This window comes from Rattus norvegicus, chromosome 7 (genome assembly GCF_036323735.1).
Source record: "Rattus norvegicus strain BN/NHsdMcwi chromosome 7, GRCr8, whole genome shotgun sequence".
Taxonomy (NCBI): domain Eukaryota; kingdom Metazoa; phylum Chordata; class Mammalia; order Rodentia; family Muridae; genus Rattus; species Rattus norvegicus.
This window is the reverse complement of record NC_086025.1, coordinates 114,193,742-114,214,023: the sequence shown is the minus strand read 5'-3', so window position 1 is coordinate 114,214,023 and position 20,282 is coordinate 114,193,742. Positions and strand designations below refer to the sequence as shown.

Genomic DNA, 20,282 nt, shown 5'->3' with positions numbered 1-20,282 from the left:
TCTTGCAAGCTACAATCAGAACCAGACTGGCAAGATCTGCCAATCGCCTGCCCCACTAGTGGCACAAATGGTATAGAAGTAGCCAACCCTTTTCTGGTTGGATTTAAGGCCTGACACTCCATGAGAGCAAACACACACTTGGTCCTGCAAATTGATCCAGAAGCCCTGGGTGAGGAATGTGGGGTTAACTACTATTATCTTTTTTCTAAAGTGGTACGGTATCAGATACTCTCTAAAGACCTGCATCTTTACTTAGATTAAAGCTCTTATCAAAGATGCATACCTGAGCAAAGTGTAAAGAATATTCTGTCCGGAGAGTTTTCAGCCATAAGTGAGGTTTACAGTACAGCTCACTCCAACCCCCCCAGCTCAGAGAAAATCTTGGGAGAGGGAGCGAAAAGATTTTAAGAGACAGAGGTTGGGAAGGATCAGGGAAAGCAGTGGCTCCTGGACATGATAGTAACAATATACTCTTGAATTTCTATCAGCTAGGGTATCCTACACCAGGTCAAGATGAACTTTCAACATTCTAGCATAGAGAAGGAAACGCTCATGAGCTCCCACCCTAGTCAAGGAGCTGTTGATAGTCGGTGGGTGTTAGGGAAGGGAAAGAATCAGTTTTCTTTAGCAGTGTGGTCCCTCATAGGTCAACCAAGCTCCAATAGATGGCTCAACATCCATGGGTAGCACAAATCGGACATAAAGTTGGAAACAAATAGTCGGACAGATCTAGGAGTTAGGGGAGGGATAAGGGATGAATGATTAAAATATACACTGTATATCAGCCGGGAATAGTGATGCATGCCCTTAATCCTAGCACTGGGAGGTGGAGGCAGACAGTAAGTCTCAGTCCAGTCAGGGCTATATAGTGAGACTCTTGTCTCAAACCAATAAAGTAAATAGACTATACACAGAAATCCTCAAAGAAGTAACAAAAAAATATTATACTAATGGAAAAAATTGCTCAATTCAAACTCACTGTCTTGAGCTTTATGGTGAACTAGCTGGCGATTTTAGAATGAAGCTTAAGCCCATGAACTACTTTTGAGAAGTGTCTGAGGTGTGGATTAGAGCTCACACTCTGCATATGGATACTCCAGTTTTTCAGTATTATTTCTGGAAATGCCTTATAACTTTACTCTTGCGTCTTTGTCAAAGTTTATTACCCATCTACCTGAGAACTTATTCCTAGCCTCTCACTATTTGTTCCATGATTTATAGTCTCTGCTTTGCTGTTGATAAATTATTTTCTTGATTTACTGTGTTGATAACATCTGATATTTTTATCTGGAAAATGTTTTTCATTATTTTATTTTATATTACATTCATCTTGTTACACAAAACAAAAAAAAATTACACATTTGACTATAGCCTGTTTCACTGCATGTATATACTGTATAACATTTAAATGAAGTTAAACATATCTATCTCCCGCACATACACAAATACTCATAAATCCTAAAGCCATACAAAGGTGTGTTTTGGGCTCTGGGTTCAACAGTCGCTATTTGAACATCCACTGTGTGTCAGGTATTATCCAGGTCCAGGAAGCTGTAAAACTGTTTATTATTATCTGGAAAGACTGCGGTTAAACACTTCCCTATAGTGTGTGAGGCCCTGGTTTAAATCCATAGCACTAAAGATTCATCCATCCATCCATCCACCCATCCATCCATCCATCCATCCATCCATCCATCCACCCACCCATCCATCAATCATGGTGTCATAATGAAAATGAAGAGAGATGATTTCACAGCAAAGGTGAGATTTAAAATTCTGAACTCAGTTTCCATTTTCTCTTATCTTTCTATTTTTTTCCCTCCCTCATTCTTTTTTTTTTTTAATCCTAGGCTTGGTCACACTGACCGTGTGCATGATCCTCCTTCCTCTGTCACCCGGGAGCTGGTGTTATGGAGGCAGGCCACCAAGCCTAGTCTTACTAGGTGCTGGGGAATGAAGAAGGGCTCTACTTATGGTAGGTAGGCACTATTCCAGTTTGGCTATGCCTCGGTCTCTTACACGCAGTCCTAAAGGAGGTGGCTTGCCATTTGCCAGGTAAAGGAAACTGAAGAGACAGAAGCAAAGGCTTTTCTAATTACTAACATCAGTGCTACCAAACAATGGCACTAAGGAGGAGGATGAGAATATGTAATTGAGTTCTGGTTCTGTGGTCTTCCTTTCAGCATAGTTGGAATGCAGACTAGTACCTCAAACTACCTAGGAATCCCCAGTACAACTTGGATCCAATGATCTTCAGATTCCTGTTGGAAATTAGAATGCTACTATCATACTCTGTTATATTTATAAATTAGAATTTTAAAGGGGCTTGTTTTATTACTTTTTTTCTTCTCTTTTTGTTTCTCTCTTCCTTTCTTTTCTTTTTCCTTTTTCTGTTTGTTTGAGAGAGGATCTCTCTATGTAGTCTTGGCTGCCCTGTAAATTGGTATAAAGACCAGGCTGGCCTCATACTCATGCGTCTCAAGAGAGCTCTTCATGCCTCTTCCTCCCAAGTGGTGAGATTAAAGGCAACAAAACCATGACCAACTTTATTACTGTTTTGTGTATGTATACATACCTTTGTATGGGGATCTGCATGCTGTTAAACAGAGTGGCCAAATAGAAAGTGAGGAATAGAAGAACAAAAGGAATCTTCTTTCCCCTTTGCCTTGCTTGAGACTGAGCTGAGGACCTGTGTTTGCAAGGTAAGTGCTTTACTACTGTGCTCCAAGGCTAGCCTCTGGATCTTTAGTCTGACCTAGGTATTTATTTATTGAAATGTGTATGATATGTGAGTGACTGTGTGTGTGCACATCAACAACTCGTGTGGAGGTTGGCAGACAACACGTGGGAGGCCTTTCCTTCCTTCCCTCTAAATGGGTTTCAGGGATCGCACTCAGGGCATGGGAATTGTGTGGCAAGTGCTTTTACCTACTCAGTTCCCTGGTAGGACCATGAGTGCACTTTTTTTTTTCTTTTCTTTTTTTTCTTTTCTTTTTTTTCGGAGCTGGGGACCGAACCCAGGGCCTTGCGCTTGCTAGGCAAGCGCTCTACCACTGAGCTAAATCCCCAACCCCACGAGTGCACTTTTTAAGACTTATTTATTTTATGTATATGAGTACACTGTAGCTGTCTTCAGACACACCAGAAGGGGGCCTCAGATCTTACTACAGATGGTTATGAGCCACCATGTGGTTGCTGGGAATTGAACTCAGGACCTCTGGAAGAGTAGTCGGGTGCTCTTAACCGCTGAGCCACCTCTCCGGCCCCCATGACTACATTTTTATGAGTTGTTCTACCTTATAAGATGAATCCCTTCACAGTCTGATACTCTTTTGTTGCTGGAGACAGGCTCTTCTGTCCTGAAATGGCTGAACTCGCTGTATACTTGTGGATGACACTGACTTCAGACTCTTCTGCCTTCATCTTTGAGTGCTGGGATGCATGCATGATGCACTACCATACCCAGTTAATGTTATGTGGTGCTGGGGATCAAACCCAAGGCTCTGACGCATGCCAGCCAAGCACTCTACCTTGCCATCACTGACTGATCTTTTGAATACTGTGAACAATACAGCAATCTGAAGTGAACACAATTTTGCAAAAACTTCTTCAATAGACTGTGCTTTCAGATATTTGGTCTCTCAAAAAAAATCAAATGAAGAATTAATAGATTCAAAAAATATTTGCTAGAAAAATTGGATCACTTTAGTGACTTTAGTAGACTACTGACATGTATCACGTATCCTTTGAGGATGAGAGTCAATTTCAGCACAGAGGTTCAAAGTGTAGATTTGTTAGAAAATAAAACTGAAAATGGACAGAATGAAAGAGGGCAAACCCATCAATCAGCACATGAAAAACCAACACTTAGCTTGAAAATCACTTACAATAAATGCTCTTCCCGTGAGTGTCAAAGAAAACAGCATCAAAACTAAATCAAAAGCCTTCGTGGATGAAACAGTTATCTGAAACAAGCTCTCCAAAAGCATGATGAAGTGTCTGGCCAGCCTAGCCTAGGATTCGGAGACCCACCTGCCTCTGCTGGGATCAAAGGGGTGCACTATGATGCCTTGCATGGTGACTTTTCAAAACACAGCACAAGCAGACACTTGCTCATACATTATGCTGCCTCATGTGTTGTTTCTCCTCACTGCTGTGACCAAGTACCTGCCTGGCAAGTTCAAACTTCATCAAGATGACTGGATCTAATATTACCTAGGAGACACACTTTGGGGTGTGTCTGTGAAGATGTTTCCAGAGATATTTAGCTGAGGAAGAACTCACACTGAATGTGGGTGGCCTTATCCCATGGGCTAAGGTCTTACACTGAATAAAAATGACAACAGGTGATAGCGTGAGCATTGGCATTCATCTTTCTGCTGACTAAGTATGACATGATGTGACCAGCTACCTCATGCTCTCTCTCCACACACCATGATGGATTCCATCAAACTACGATCCTAAATAAGTCCTTTCTTCCTTAAGCTGCTTTTGCCAAGTACTTTTGACAGACTGCAGTGGCAGAGCATTTACCTGGCATTTGCAAAGCCCTGAGTCCAATTACCAGTACCACAGGAAACAAAACAATAACAACAAAAACAAAATCACAAAACAAAGAAACAAAAACTTTATTTTTCCTCAAACAAAAGATCACAGCTACTTTGCTCCTGACACTGACAGAGGGTGAATATATTTAGGAAGGTACATTTCTGCCTAATTATTTCAATATAGGGTAACAGAGCAGACCCAGAATGAATGAATCAACTAAAGAATGAATGAACAAAAACAAACAAGGGTAGGGACTATACTTCAGTGCTCACCTAACAAGTGCAAGACCCTGGACTCCATCCTTACCACCAAACCACACCATACAATAAAGCTTAAGGGCTTAGGGGCTTCTAGAGAATGGTAAAGGTGTCACACAAGACACTCAGGTTTAACATGCTGTTTTAAACCCTCTAAAAGAGAACACACACGTGTGCAGAATTTGTCCCTCAAGGATTTATGACCACTGGAAGAAGCCAACTCAGGACAGGTTGCAATTACCAAAGAGGCCTTTGAAGACAAAGACAGGTTTGTTTAGGAAATGGACGCTAGGCCTCTAAAGAGCAGAACTTTTCTTGGTGTCAAGGAAGAAGTCTTCCTGCCCTTTCACTATTTCTTTCCCAACTTGCTATTCTTCATAAGGCTTTGGCCTTGACTTCTGATACTGTGCTAACCACAGTCCCTTCAGGAGCACTGCTCAGGGACAGCTAAAGAACTGACAGAATAATACTATAAGCACCTTACAGTCACAGCTAGATCTGGGACCAAACCTTAAATTCCATTTCGAGTTGTACTGACACAGGTAGATCTTTGACTAAAATAGAGACAAGAGGCTCCAAGTAGAAATGACACTAGAGCTGGAGAGATGGCTCAGTCGTAAAGACTGCTCTTCCAGAGGATAAGGCTTGATTCCCAGCATTCACAGAGCAGCTCACAACCATGTGTTACTCTGGTTCCAGGGAATCTGACACCCTTTTCTGGAATCCATGGGTATCAGTCATACATGTGGTGCACAGACATACATGCAGGCAAAAACACCCATATACATAAAACAAGTACATCTTTAAAAAACAAAACAAAAACAAAAAACCCAAAACTGTGCCAGTAAGATGGCATGTGTCTACTGTGAATACAGAAGCCCTTGACGTGATTTTTATAGGACAATACTGTGGGGTACAAGAGTGGTAGGAGCCATGGAGAAAATCACCTGAAGTATTTCTCCTCCCTTTTCAGGGAACCAAATAGGTGTCTGGCATTCTAATTCCCTAAAGAGGAACTGATGCCCCCAGCTCATCCAAAATGAAAGTGCAGTAGACAGAATGGAGCGAAGTTAGGATTTATACTGTGAGCTATTTTTAAAACTGTTAGCTTAGCAAATTAAAGGGCTGTGAAGATCTCCTGGTTTCCATTCACAACAAACACAAGACAAGGCACTCCCCTTTAATGAATCTGGCCTCCTGGCAGCAGTCTATTCTGCATAATTCATTCCTTAGGGTTTAGGAAACATCATTTTCTTAAGATCTACCAAAATAAACTATTTTCTAGGAACAAAAAGAGGGAGAAGGACGAAGAAGAGGAGTTTTCTTTACAGATTTTGGTAACTGTCATGAATCACCATCCCATTCAATTTAGGAAACACTGTCTAAATAAAACTTGGAGTTATGTCAGTGCTTTAAGTCCATCTTAAGTGTTTTTCCTTTAAAAGGGCATATGAAAAATCAGTCTGCTTTGAAACACCATTTTCTCAATTCTATGACAGATTAAGGGAAAATAAGATCTATTTACAGTCACTAAAAAGCTATACCACAGGTCCCAAATTGAAGTTTAAAACCAGCTACTTTTTCAGAAGTGGGAAGAGATAAATCCTGAATTACTGAGAATGTTGGCTAAGTTATACTACTTTTAGGCCCTGTTTCATCAGGTAAAAACTTGATTTTAATGGTGATCAGAAGTTTCAACTATCACTGGAATTGAATTTCAGGAAGTAGTATGCAGACGAGCCCACACTTAGAGTGTACAGACAGCCCATTAATTGAGCCTCCTTCATGAAGACATTGCTAAGGAAAGGAAGCACCATTTCATACTTTCTTTGGAAAACACCCAAACTTAATTAGTTCAATTTGGAACATCCTGAGCCGTAAAGCCTTGGCTTAAGCATAACATAAATTTTGATTAGCCAAGTGTGAAAAACAACAAAGCCAACTTTTTTGTCCCTCCAGTTAATCTATAAATAGAAGTAATGCATCAACGAAGCAACTGGTATGCGCTGCAGGATCTCGGACGTCTACAGAGCCCAGCAAACATGCTCTCAGCACACTGAACCAACTGCTTCTGGGCTCTGTAATAGGACCCTTTTAATAAACTGTGACTCACTGTTTGCTTTCTTCTCCAGGAGGTGGAGTCTTGCCATGCCCTTCCATTACAAAATCCTCCTGTTCCACCTGCAAAGGCAAGCACCACAGGTCAGCAGCAGTCAGTACTATGATGCTCCAGTGCCAGGCCCTCCTCTGTGCACACCCACAGGGTGTCACTATAGCGTCTAGAACTTGAGACTTTCATTCTCCAGGTTTGCTCATGGCACTTCTCCTTGATGAATTTACAGGATGAAAAGAAGATCTGCAACTCATACACCTACGACAAAGAACTAGCATCCAGAACATAGAGGACTATCTAAGAATCAATGAGAAAATACCAGCCCATGAAAAACCTGCAAATGACTGGGTAGGAGTGTCACTGAAGAGAACACATAAATGGTCCCTAAACACACGAAAAGCTGCATAATTTCATGTCAGTCAGAAAAATGCAAATTAAAACCACAAAGAGATAGCATTTCACAACCACCAGACTGGGCCAAATGACAAAGCCCAGCAGCATGGAGTGTTAGCAGAAGTGAGAAGCATGGCTGCTCTCCACTCCTAGTGGGAGGGAAAACTGGTACAACAACTTTGAGAAAGTTTGTCTTCACTTGGAACATTTGAATAAAGAAAGACTTACCACCAAACTTCAAATACATTTCTAGGTATGTGCTCTAAAGGAATGTTTATAAATATACAAAAGTATCCATTTGATATTATATCTTCTCCCCTCAAATCTATCTCTATCCCCCACCCAAGACAGGATTAGAACAACTGGAACGGGGGCTATCCCAAAAGCTGTTGTCTGTGGATGGGATATGTTCTTCTAGTTGGGCTGCCTTGTCTGGCCTCAGTGGAAAAAGCACCCAGTCTCCAGGGAACTTGGAGTGGCAGGGTTGGGGGTATTCCCAGGGGGACGGCCACTCACTCAGAGGAGAGGGGAAGGGGGAGGGGGAGGATTGTTGGGGGGTGATCGGGAGGGGGGATAATGAGTAGGATATGAAGTAAATAAGTAAAAAAATTAAATTAAAATTTAAAAAACAGCATGCACTACCACCATCTAGCAGAGCAATGACGTTCTTAACAGAAGAAAATACAAAAATAAATATCCACTGACAAAAGAATAGGTTAAGACATTTTTAGCTACACACTCAACCCAGCTGGGTTACAAAAAAAATCTAACCTTTGTTGAAAGAATTACCTTCTCCCTTGGTATTTACGGGGCCTGAGACTGACGCCAGGACTCTCAAGGATGCCAAAATCCAAGGAAGTTCTGTACAAAGCAGAACAGAATTTGCATACAACCTAAGCTATCATAGTTTGTACCCCTGGGCCCAGAATATATTTTTCATTTTAACATGTTATTTATTTACGTGTATTTATGCATGTATGTACATAAATATACGGGGAGGCAAGTGGACAGCCTCTGGGAGTTGGCTATCTCCTACCATGTGGTCATGGGAATTAAACTCAGGTAGTCAGACTTGTCAGCTAGATTTTTTTTTACCCACTGAGCCATCTCACTAGACCAAAATATTTTTGTTGTTTTTGTTTGGAATAGAATCTCATGTAGTCCTGGCTGGAACTGAACTTGCTATTATGGACTCAAGGCTGGCCTTGAACTTTTAATCCTCCTGTTTCTTATCACTCAAGTGCTGGGATAACATGTAACCCCTACGCTCAGCTCTAGACTTCTTTTAACACCTAATTCAAAATGAATGCTATGTGAATTGCTGTCATAGTGTATCATTTATGGAATAACCAAAGAGATGTACTTACTCAGTGTAAGGACAATGCTTTCTAGTATTTTTTTTCTTAACACAAAGAGTAGAACCCACTATCTCATGCTCAGTAGACAAGAATTCTTTATGACTGAGCTAGAGGCCTTACCTATTTCCCCCGACCTCAAGATATTTTCTAACTGTAAGTGGTTGAGTGTTCTGAGTGAGGAACTCATATAGGGAGGATGTACACAAATAGGTTATGGCTTTATTTATGAATATGTACAAACACATATGTATATACAAACTCTTGCTACAGTAGTCCAGCCTGGCTTCAAACTTACAATCCTGCTTCCTCCGTCGATATACAATTATTTACTTAAAGATTTATTTGTATGTGTATAGGCGCTGTGTCACATCTGTATCTATGTATCCAATGTGTGTCTGGTGCCCAGCGAGGACAGAAAAAGGCATCAGATCCCCTAGACGGTTCTGAGCTGCCATGTAGGTTCAGGGAATTAAACCTGGGTCCTCTGGAAGAGCAGCCAGTGTTTTTTTTTTTTTTTTTTTTTGCTTGTCTTAAGTTTATTTGTAAAAACAGCATAGGACACTGGTCATCTGCAAATAGTGTGTAGGTAGGTGTGTCACAGGGGTCCATCTGTCTTCACACTGGCAGGAGCCTTTTCTATGGGGCCTTCACAGGGGCCTGGGCACCCTTGGGAGCCTGGGCTGGAGCTGAAGCCTGGGCCTTAGCTGGAGCTTTGGCCTCTGCCTTGGTTTGAACCTTGGGCTTTGGTTGGCAGAGCCTAAGACCCTTGGCCATGTAGCTTCGAATCTTCTTCCCCAGCTTGGGGTGAGCAATGAAAGCCAGATGGCTGGGTTTGCGGCTGGAGCCCTTTGGCTTGATGGCCTGAGGCTTCACAAGGGCCTTGATGGCCTCTGCTCGTGCACTCACTGCCTTGGCATTGTTGGCCTGCATCTCCTTCAGGCCTTTCTTGTTGTTCTTCTTGGCAAAGCCAATGTTCCTCAGGAATTTGGGGTTGACCCCCTTAAGAGATTTGTATCTTTGTGATCCAGGTTTTTTGATGCCATTTCTGTGCCATTTGCGGGACTGGTTGTGTGTGGTGTGGTTCTTAGGCTTGGCCATGTCTGCATGGTAAGCCGCGGCTCCCACAGCGCCTGGGACCCCCAGCCAGTGCTCTTAACCTGGACATTTCTCCAGTACTCTTGTAGTTTTAAACACTTACAAGTTGAGCATTCACAATCAGAAAATTTCATTACACTGGTACTTGAAGTTTCAGTGTTGAAAGCATTTCAGATTTCCGATTTCTAGATTAGAAACACATGATCTATAAATGATACACAAATCATCACAAAACCCAAAAGTTTAAAAATCTAAAATAGGGCTGGAGAGATGGCTCAGTGGTTAAGAGCACCCGACTGCTCTTCCAGAGGTCATGAGTTCAATTCCCAGCAACCACATGGTGGCTCACAACCATCTGTAAAGAGATCCGATGCCCTCTTCTGGTGTATCAGAAGACAGCTACAGTGTACTTATATATAATAATGAAAAAAAAAATCTAAAATACTTCTGGTCCTGGACATTTAGAGATAATGGACATTAAATGTGTACTTATGTACAAATATAACTATATAAAGAAAGCTTTGGCTATTAAGAAAGAAAATGATTAATATGAAATTTATGGTAGTAATTTTCTTAGCAAGGGAGAGAGCATGATCAGGGAGCAAATTGATTCAGGGAGAACACATGGCTCCCACCTAGGGGATGATTACCTTCTCCTTCTTGACTTATTCCCTACACTCAGGAAGTACAGTCAGGCGAGTCTCTTGGAGTTTGAGGTCAGCCAGAGCTCAATGGGGGTTGGGGAGTCTTTGTAATTATTCTTTTAACTATATGTTTATATATAGTTAATATAGAGTTTATATAAATTTCTAAGGAAAACAGGCATTTTTACTGCCAGGTATTTACTGGTCATAAAGGATACTTCTGCTAATGGGCCTATTAGTCCTATGAAAACTACCCCAAAGGCATAATTTAAAAACAAGGAATAGGTGATGGTTCAGTGGTTAAGAGCACTGACATTTCTGCAGAGAACCTGGGTTTGTGCCCAGTTCCCCTATCATGGCCTACAACCATTCCATAAGATTTGATACCCTCTTCTGATCTCTGCAAATCAAAGGAATTCACATGGTATACATGCAGACATTTAGGCAAAATATTCATACACAGAATAAAGCAATGAGTCTTTAAAAAAACAAAGTGGGGCTGGAGAGATGGCTCAGTGGTTAAGAGCACCATCTGTTCTTCCAAAGGACCTGGGTTCAATTCCCAGTACCCACACAGCAGCTTGCAACTGTCTGTAACTCCAGTTCCAAGGGATCTGGTACTCTTACACCAATGCACACATAAAATAAAGTCAAATAAATCATTCTTATTTTGTCTTTTTTTTTTTTTTTTGAGCTGAGGACCGAACCCAGGGCCTTCCACTGAGCTAAATCCCCAACCCCCAAATAAATCATTCTTTAAAAAAAAAAAAGCAACAGTGAGAACTGAGACTGGCTGACTCCATGACAGACTTAAAATTGGCAGTTCAAGAGTCTAGGCCTCAATTTCTGTTTCCAAAAACTGGGCAAGTCTGGGCTAGTCAGTTAATAGAAAAACCCCAGGCTTCAGGTAACCAATCAGAAACTGCCCAGCCATCAGTAGCTGTCCTACCACCTGGCCTGAGGTAAGGGCAATGGGTCAGCAACAGTTTCCAGCCCCCAGCCCCCCACCCCAACAACAGTTCTGGAATATCCCTAGGTATAGAGCCAACCGATTAAGATAAAGCTCACCTACTCCTCTCTGGAATTTCCCTAATGTGCTTTAAATTGGGCCTGCAAGCTCATTTGGGCATCTCCATCTTGGTAAATGGTAGACCCCAGCATGTTGAACATCTGCAGAATAAAATGAATGCTCTCTGCTTTCCCATACTATTTGAGTCTGGGGTATCATTCTTCCGTGAGTCATGGACCCTTACAACAGACAGGTCCAAAGGGCTGAGATCACAGTTTAAAGAGAAAAAAAATATCCATTTCTTATGGGCCTAGTTATGTGGAAGACAGACAAGTACCATGGTATGCCAGGGTTAGGCACTTGCCACCAAGCCTGACAAGATGAGTTGGACCCCTGGAACCCACTTGGAGGAAACAGAGAACTAACTGACTTCAATAAGCTGTCTTCTGATTTTCACACATACACTGTGGCATTCATGTATCCATATACTATGTAAACACAAATGCTTTTAAAAATCACTAGCTGGTATCTCAGGGTTCTCTAGAGTCACAGAACTTATAGAATGTCTCTATACATATTAATGGAATTTACTGTAATGACTTACAGTCTGTAGTCTAATGAACCTAACACTGGGTACCTGTGAACGGGACATCCAGGAATCTAGTAGTTGCTCAGTCCCACGAGGCTGGTTGTCTGAGCCGGGCTTCTGTAGAGTGGGTTCCAACAGATGTGCTGGCAAGTAAATGTTCCAATGTCCTTATGTAGGCCTCCAGCAGAAGGCTAATGGTGTATACCACCATGCCTGGATCTAAAACTTGCTTTGTCCCACACTGACCTTAAACTCAGAGATCTGCTTGCCTCAGTCTCCTGGAATTAAAGGCATGCACTACCTTGCTTGGGCCTACGATTTTCATGGTCACTATGCCTCAAGATTTCCATGTCAAGATCCAAGTCAGAAACCTGTCTCCCAGCCTCAAGATCTGGACCACAGGTGTAGTACCCTCCATTACTGGACTGTAGTTCATTCCAGATGTAATCAAGTTGACAAGCAGGAATAGCCATCACACTGGTTATGGTGTCTCATGGATATAATCATGTACAAGTGTCATTGCAAGTTCAAGGCCAGCCTGGGCTACACAATGAGTTTCAGGGCAGCCTTGGCTATACAGCAGGACCTTATTTCAGAAAAAAACAAAAAAATTACTGAGCTGTGTATTTTATACACTTGACCATACAAATGTCATCTTTTAATCAGTTGAAAAAGGTTTTAAAAAAAGAAAAAGGAAAAGGAAACTCTGAAATGTAATGTTTCTGGGAACTTTAGGCCTAAACTGTTTTCTCAAAGACCTAGTTTCCCACTCAGATATATCACAAAACTATCTGTCTTTCTAAATAGTGTTCTCCAGTTAAAACCTCTCAATTGTGAGCACTGTTTACTACCAGAGAAAAGACCAGATGGATGTTTTATTGGTAGCCAATATCTCAATAATGTTGAGCAGCAATAACCATAAACGTCACAAAATCCTCAGCCTCAGTCCCAGATCTTCAAGTCCAGCCCTCATGTTCTAGCTGGTTGGCCTAATACACTCAGAGTTAAACAATATCACGTTTCCTAAATTTCTTTTCCTATTGTTATCCCTCAATTTTTTTCCTTTGTTCATTCTTTCCTGCTTCCATGTGCATGGTGAGCACTCATGTGTGATATTTGCATGCGTGGGTATACATGCCATGTGTGTGCAATCATGTGAAAGCTCAAGGTGATGTCAGGAATCATCCTAGATCACTCTTTACCTTAATTGTTGAGGCAGGGTCTCTTCTCAATCAAACCCAAATCTGTTGATGTGATTTAGTCTCATTAGCCAGCTTTAGCTAGGAGGATCCCTATTTCTATCTTCCCAGGCTGGAATTACAAATGGGCTGCCATACCCATCTGGCATGTACGTGTGCTCTGGGAACCAAACTCCTGTTTTCCTGATTGTGTAGCAAGCACTTTCAGCACTGTCACCATCTCCCTAGTCTTCTATATCTCATAATTCTTTTGTTTGTTTGTTTTTCAAGACAGGGTTTCTCTGTGTAGCCCTGGCTGTCCTGGAACTCATTCTGTAGACCAATCTGGTCCCAAACTTACAAGAGACCTGCCTGCCTTTGCCCACTGCCCAGTGCTGGGATTAAAGGCATAAGCAACTGCCACCCAGTAATGCATCTTCTCATTCTTATGTAAACAGCATCATAATTTACTAAGATCCCTTAGTAAGAAGTCTGTAATACACATGAGCTCCTAAATCTCTCTTCCTTAATCTCACATTCAATGAGACTCCAAGTGGGACTTGTACCAAGGGCACTGAGCAGGTGTTAGGCACTGTTAAAGAACTTTAAAAACTGTTAAAATCACTACTGGTGTTGTTGATAAGTTCTTCAAGTTCTTATCTTATGATAAGAACATTCTTGTAAATAAGCACACATGGAGGGAGGGAGTGTGTTGACTCAGGACCGTTGAGCTATTGTACTCTCCCTTGCTGCCCCACCTTCCCTGAGCAAAGCGACTGCCAGTCAAACAGCCAGATGCCTGCTTCTATTCTAGCACCAGCTGTTTTAAACACACTGACACATTCAGGAAAACACATGATGATCCAGCTGCTTGCTTTCACTCCTGAAAGCACAAGGCCCAGTGAGGACTGTTTCAAAGTACCAGATGTTTTGCTATTAGAAACCTCAATGAACTCGAGGTGACTCTGCAGCCAGGGAGGGTGCACTTTCCCTAGTGGCCTACTAGAGGGACTTCTGTGACCAGTCTGGAAAGAGACACTGCTGACTAGTGCAAACACAAACCCTCATTTGCACAAGAGGTTTACTATGGTGACTATAGAAGCAAGCAGGCTTGGTTGTAACATTATACTTAGTGCCTTATCTCAAGAAATTTTTGTTTGCCTTTTCAGGCTCAGTCGGGAATAAAAGAAACGACAGTGAAGCAGTGGCAAAGGTGGCAGAGGGGCAGCAATAGCAGAACAGCTGGAACGCAGAGCTGAGAGGCCACGAGCAGTTGAATAAAAGGCAGAACTGAGCAGTGGGTAGGCTGAGCTGCACACACAGGAACATGTGCACATCCACACACCACACACATGGACAAAAACAACAATAAAAGGTAGCTGCCATCTGCACAATGAGAGCTGAAGTTATCCCTTTGGTCTCCATATACACACAAACAAAGACAAGACACTGCAATTCCTAACACTGTAACAGTTTCCCGTCGGGTCAGGCATTTCTGCCGGTATCTGTGAAGTGACAGCATCTGCAATGCAGAGGTGCAAAGCGAGCACTCCATGTGTCAGAATCAAAGCTGCTCTGAAGCTGGGTGATCCAACAGTGACAAAACACTGCCCAAAACACCGTGTGCTCATTATACATCTGATTTGGCATCATATTTTGGTTGATACATGTTCAGAAATCTTTTGTCAGATTCTCACAACTCCATGCTCTTGACCTGTCTCAAACAGGTAGCCTATCTCTCACTCTCTTTCACCTTAGCTAGGAAGCAGGCAGCTTGGTCTCTGGACCTCGTCACCAACTCACACAGCTTCACCCCAAAATCCACTATGAAAATGAAACAAATCCTAGAATTTGACTTTGCCCACAAAATTCCTTAGCTCCTCCTTTCTGCTGAAACCTTCAAGGAGGCTTCATGGCTTGTTTTCAGGGTGCTCTTTCCCAAAGGCCCTTCAGATCTTAACACAGGAAGGCTTACTATTCCCTTCTCAATATCCGTATTTGCTTCTTAGTTGGCTTGCTCTTAGGACATGCCTGTCTTCCCAACCCCCTTGTCTCATCTGCAGCGTCTGACCTGGGTTGCAGATCACTGCTGTAAAGTGACAAAGTTGTCCCTTAGCAGGGGTACATAAGTTCTCCTCCCACCTCAATCCCTGGTACTGCCTGGAAGACCCCTTCATCTCCAGGGCCTACACACCAGTCATTTCCATTTTCTAGAAGGGGCTGCAGACCTCTAGCACTTCCTTCTCTTTTTTCCCCTGCTCCCATACCTCTACTACTGCAGTGCCTATGACCCTTTGTTCTATTTCCCCTTGCCTGAGCTTGGGTTAGTCAGAAACAATGTAATCTTTGTGGTCAGAACACAGCCGTCCAGCACCGACATTCATTTATTTATTTCCACAGGCCTTTTCCCAAAAGGTAGACACCAGAATGAGTGAATGTCCCATCGCTCCTTCAGTCAGTACTTCCACAATTCCCCAATATAAAGGGTCCATCCACTAGGCAGAAATCCCTGCTCCACAAGACCCAAGGCTGTCTTGAGAATTTATCCCACACAACGCCTCTCTTTCACTCCTCTGATCCTAACTACAAGCCGGTCTCTTTTACTCATCCCCACGTCTGCTGCTCTGCCAGGCAAGCATCACCGCCTGCTCCCTAAACTCTTCGTCTACACGAACTCTTCTGCTTTCCCTGGCTCTCCCCATCTAAGGAGCTCCTCTTTCTCTTGACCCAATCCCCATTTTCAGTAAGTCTGTCTCTTCAACTGACAGATACTTTGCAACCTCTCTTAATCTAAAATTTATTTTTGGCTTTATGGTCTCAAATTTCTCCCTATTCCTTTTTTTTCTTTTCTTTTCTATTTTTCGGAGCTGGGGACTGAACCCAGGGCCTTTCGCTTGCTAGGCAAGCGCTCTACCACTGAGCTAAATCCCCAACCCCCCCTATTCCTTTTTTAAAAACTACCCCATCTTTAGCCACCTGCAACTCAAATCTTCCATCCTTCCAAGTGTTGGGATTACCATGCACCACCATGGCCAGGTTTTTAATTATTTATTTTTATTTTATGTGCACTGGTGTTTTGCCTGAATTTGTATGTCTATGTGAGGCTGTCAGATTTTGGAGTCAGACAGTTCTGAGCTGCCGTGTGTGTGCTGGGATTTGAACCCAGGTCCTCTGGTAGAGCAGCCAGTGCTCTTAGCCACTGAGCCATCTCTACAGCCTACTTTTTTTTTTCATTTTCTTAAGATTTATTTATTTTTACTTTATGTGTATGAGTCTTTTGCCCACATGTAAGTATACTACCAAAAGAGGGTGTCAGAGCCTCTGAGACAGGAGTTAGTCAGCTGCCATGGTGCCGGAAACAAAATGCTTGCTCTCTACTAGAGCAGAAGTGATCCTAACTGCTAGACCACCTCTCTAGGCCCCATGCCTGCTATTACCGCCCAAATTTGTAAGAGTAAACTACAATCAGCATTTCCATTTCTCACTAGTAACATGATTTTTTTAATTATTAAAATCTGCAATGAAGATTGATTGATTGCTTGATTAACTGGTTTCTATAATGTGAGGCAAGTGCTCTACCAGTTAGCTACGCCCCAGCTCTTATATATATGTTTTTAAATATAGAATAAGATCTCCTCCCCAATTCTTATCTCCCTTCCTTTTCTATCCTCCCAATCTGAGTCATGATTTTCTTTAAAACAATATTCACTTCAAACAATGCTACTAGTAAGGAAATAACACATACAGCTGAATCGCATAGAGTGATATAACTCAATTTTCTTTCTTGTAAAGCCCCCGCCCCAGAAGCAGCAGAGAGAGTTGCATGCTCCCACAGTTGCCACATGCCATTCTAAATTCTGCTTGGGGATACCCTGTTGTTTTTCTAAAATATTCTGCACGTTTCTATTATGTTTACTTTTCTTCAAACACAAGCCACTAAGTACAGCTCTCTTCATTGGCTGCTTGTTCCAGGTAGGCACTGCAGTCTAGGAACAGCTCCGTCAGGTGCCAGACGTTTCCTCTATTGACTTGACATTTCCTCCCCTTTGACTTCCGTCCTCTCCTCTAAGAAGTCCTGTAATTTCACATTCAGTTCTGGGGCCGATCCACTAACATTTTTTTTTAACTTACCCATGTCTATCATCTCACCACTATTTTTCTTTTCTTTTTTTTAAATTTTATTTATTATATATATGTGAGTACACTGCAGCTGTCTTCAGACACACCAGAAGAGGGCATCAGATCAGATGGTTGTGAGCCACCATGTGGGTGCTGGGATTTGAACTCAGGACCTCTGGAAGAGCAGTCAGTGCTCTTAACCGCTGAGCCATCTCTCCAGCCCTCACCACTATTTTTCATCTTTCTGAGGATTCTCTCGACTTTAATCTCCCAACACTTAGAATAAATGTGTATTTTTCACATGGTTCTAGAGAAGGAACCTAGAATCTGATACACATTAGACAATGCTCAGGAACTGCAGTACATCATCCTTGCTCTCATAAGCATTAGCTATGAACTCATACGTGCTCAGCACACAGCTGTGTAACCACCACTGCTCTACCACTGAAAAAGAAGTTCCCATCTGAAATCCAGTATTACTCAAGAACAAGTCCTTATTTCCCACTCTTGGTCTTTGAGCTTTGTGTCCCTATAGACATGACAACTCCAGGTAGGTGGGATGATACATTTCTTTTTGCAACTGCTTATTCACTTAGCATAATATTAACAAGTTCACCTATGTTGCAGCACCGTGTGCGTGTATATGCCACATGCCACATTTTTATCCATTCACCTATTAAGGAACATTTTGGTTGCTTTCTACCTTTTAGGTCTTGTAAATGATACTTTTACCAACACAAGTAGACAAATATTTGTATCCCTGCTTTCACCTTGCAATAAATTTATATGCTAATGATTATTGTGTGTAAATGTGTGTGTACTTACTTGCATGTTTATGTACATGTCTTATGTGTGTGGTGTGTATAGGGGTGTGTGTGTATGTGTGTGTGCACGTGTATGCATACCATGGTGTGTATGTAGAGCTCTGTGGAGTCAGTTCCCCGTTTCTACCTGTGTGGGTTTCCAGGCATGATGGAACCACCTTCACCCACTGGGCATCTTGTAGGCTCCCCAGTAAATTTTTATTACTTCTATTATTCCCTAATCTCTACGGACATTTAACAGAGTAGCCACCACTACCCCTTTGAAATTCTTTTCTACCTTATACTCTTATATAGATTTCCATTTTATTTCCTTCTGTCTCCCTCACCCACTATTGGGGCCTGTGGATTTATTACTTAGACTCAGAATGCTTTTTTCCAGTATTGTTACATGAAAACTTTCTATCATTTAGACACCCACTGGGGTGCCATCTCTTTGAGCAGAGCTTCCCTGAAGCATCTTCCATATTCACTCACTCCCTTGAGTAACCCAGATCACTCCAGAAGGGCCTCTTGTTTGTTCATGTGCTCTTCTGTTTGGCTCCCCATCAACAATGCAAATTCCTGATCAAGACACTCTGAATGTCTTCTTCACTGTGAGCCTGGCCCAAATAAGATATCTGACAAAGCTAAAGGGACGGGATACTGTTCTTGATTCCCTGCTCCCTAAGCATGCTCCTCTCCCAGCATCTGTCCCTGAACTTCTTTCTCCACATTCTGCCACTGCAATTTGCTCTAATCTCACAAGTTCATCCACTCCATTTGGGTGATTTCAAATTCTGTCCTACATCCTAAACCATCCTGTCTTTCAGTCATGTATCTGCCTGAAGGGCGGATTTAGTGATAAGGATAGTATACAGCATCTCAAACCTTGTATGGGAAACAACATTCATTCTCTTCATTTCCAAACCTGATTTTCTCTTGGGTCCTCTTACTACTTAAGGGGGTTAGGGCTTTAAGACCCTCATTCTAGCTGCGTATAAGTCAGTCTTTTCCTAGCAGCCTTCAGATGAAGGTGTAGAACTCTCAGTTCCACTTGCGCCATGCCTGCCTGGATGCTGCCATGCTACTACCTTGATGATAATGGACTGAACCACTGAACCTGTAAGTCAGCCTCAATTAAATGTTCTCTTTATAAGAGTTGCCTTGGTCATAGTGTCTGTTCACAGCAGTAAAATTCTAACTAAGGCACACCTATATCACATTTGTGTCTGAGATTGTCTGTGGGAGATTGTCTTGACTGTTAACCAATGCCCACGGTGGGTAGAAGCAATCCCTAGGCAGGAGGTCCTGAAAGAAAGCTGGCTGAGCATAAACCTGCCTGCCGATGGTAAGCATCCTCCTCCATAGTTCTGGCTCTGCTTCTTTGTCTTGGAAGTGAGTTCCTCAGTGAGAAACAATGCTATATGGGATAGCAAACAGGCCTTCTTTCGAGATCCTGCCTTGACTTCCCTCAATGATGGACAGTGGATTGAAATTGTAAGCCAGAATCATGAACAGAAAAAAAACAACCAATCTGAATCACAAAAATAATATTAGTAACAGTGACAACAAATTCATCCTCTTCTCTATTACCATTCAAGCATCATCCTCGTTCCATGCTTGTCTCAGCTTCTCCCATCCCATTCCTGAGCATGTTTCAGTGAGACCCACTATTATCATGACTTTAAGATCCATGAAACCTTATACTGTGCTAATGTCTCACTGAGGCAGGAAGACTGCAAATTCAAGGCCTGCCTGGGTAACTGTGAGACTGTCTCCAAACAGAAAAATAGGAAGAAGTCTGATGACATAACTCAGTGGTACAGTTCTTGTTTGGAATGCATGAGACCCAGGCTTCTAACCCCTAGCATAAGAAATGGAAGAAAATATGATTTAGGAAAAAATAGTCAGGGAGTTGAAAATGATCATCATAATTCGTTCCTTATAAGAAACATAAAGAAGAAGTCAGTCTTTAATCCCAGCTGCACTCGGGAAGCAGACACAGGTGTTCAAAGCCAGGCTGGTCTACACAGCGAATTTCAGGCCAGCCAAGGATACGTTATGAAGTCTTTTCTTAAAAATAAGTAGCCATGCAGTGGTGGCACGCCCCTTTAGTCCCAGCACTTGGGATTGTGAGTTTGAGAACAGCCTGGTCTACAGAGTGAGTTCCAGGATA

General features: G+C 42.3%; 1 protein-coding gene and 1 pseudogene across 10 annotated transcripts in view; both read right to left on the bottom strand.

Annotated features, from left to right (window-relative positions):
- Positions 1-20,282, bottom strand: part of Tnrc6b (trinucleotide repeat containing adaptor 6B) — a 217,437-nt gene that overhangs the window by 135,987 nt on the left and 61,168 nt on the right. For 7 of the 10 annotated variants that reach the window (NM_138845.4, XM_039078367.2, XM_063262961.1 and 4 more), the window contains 1 exon segment: positions 6,919-6,986. The exons of 1 other annotated variant lie outside the window; for it this stretch is intronic. In NM_138845.4, coding sequence (NP_620200.2) covers positions 6,919-6,986 — 68 coding nt within the window. 10 annotated transcript variants of the gene reach the window in all.
- Positions 9,194-9,807, bottom strand: Rpl29-ps1 (ribosomal protein L29, pseudogene 1; annotated as a pseudogene).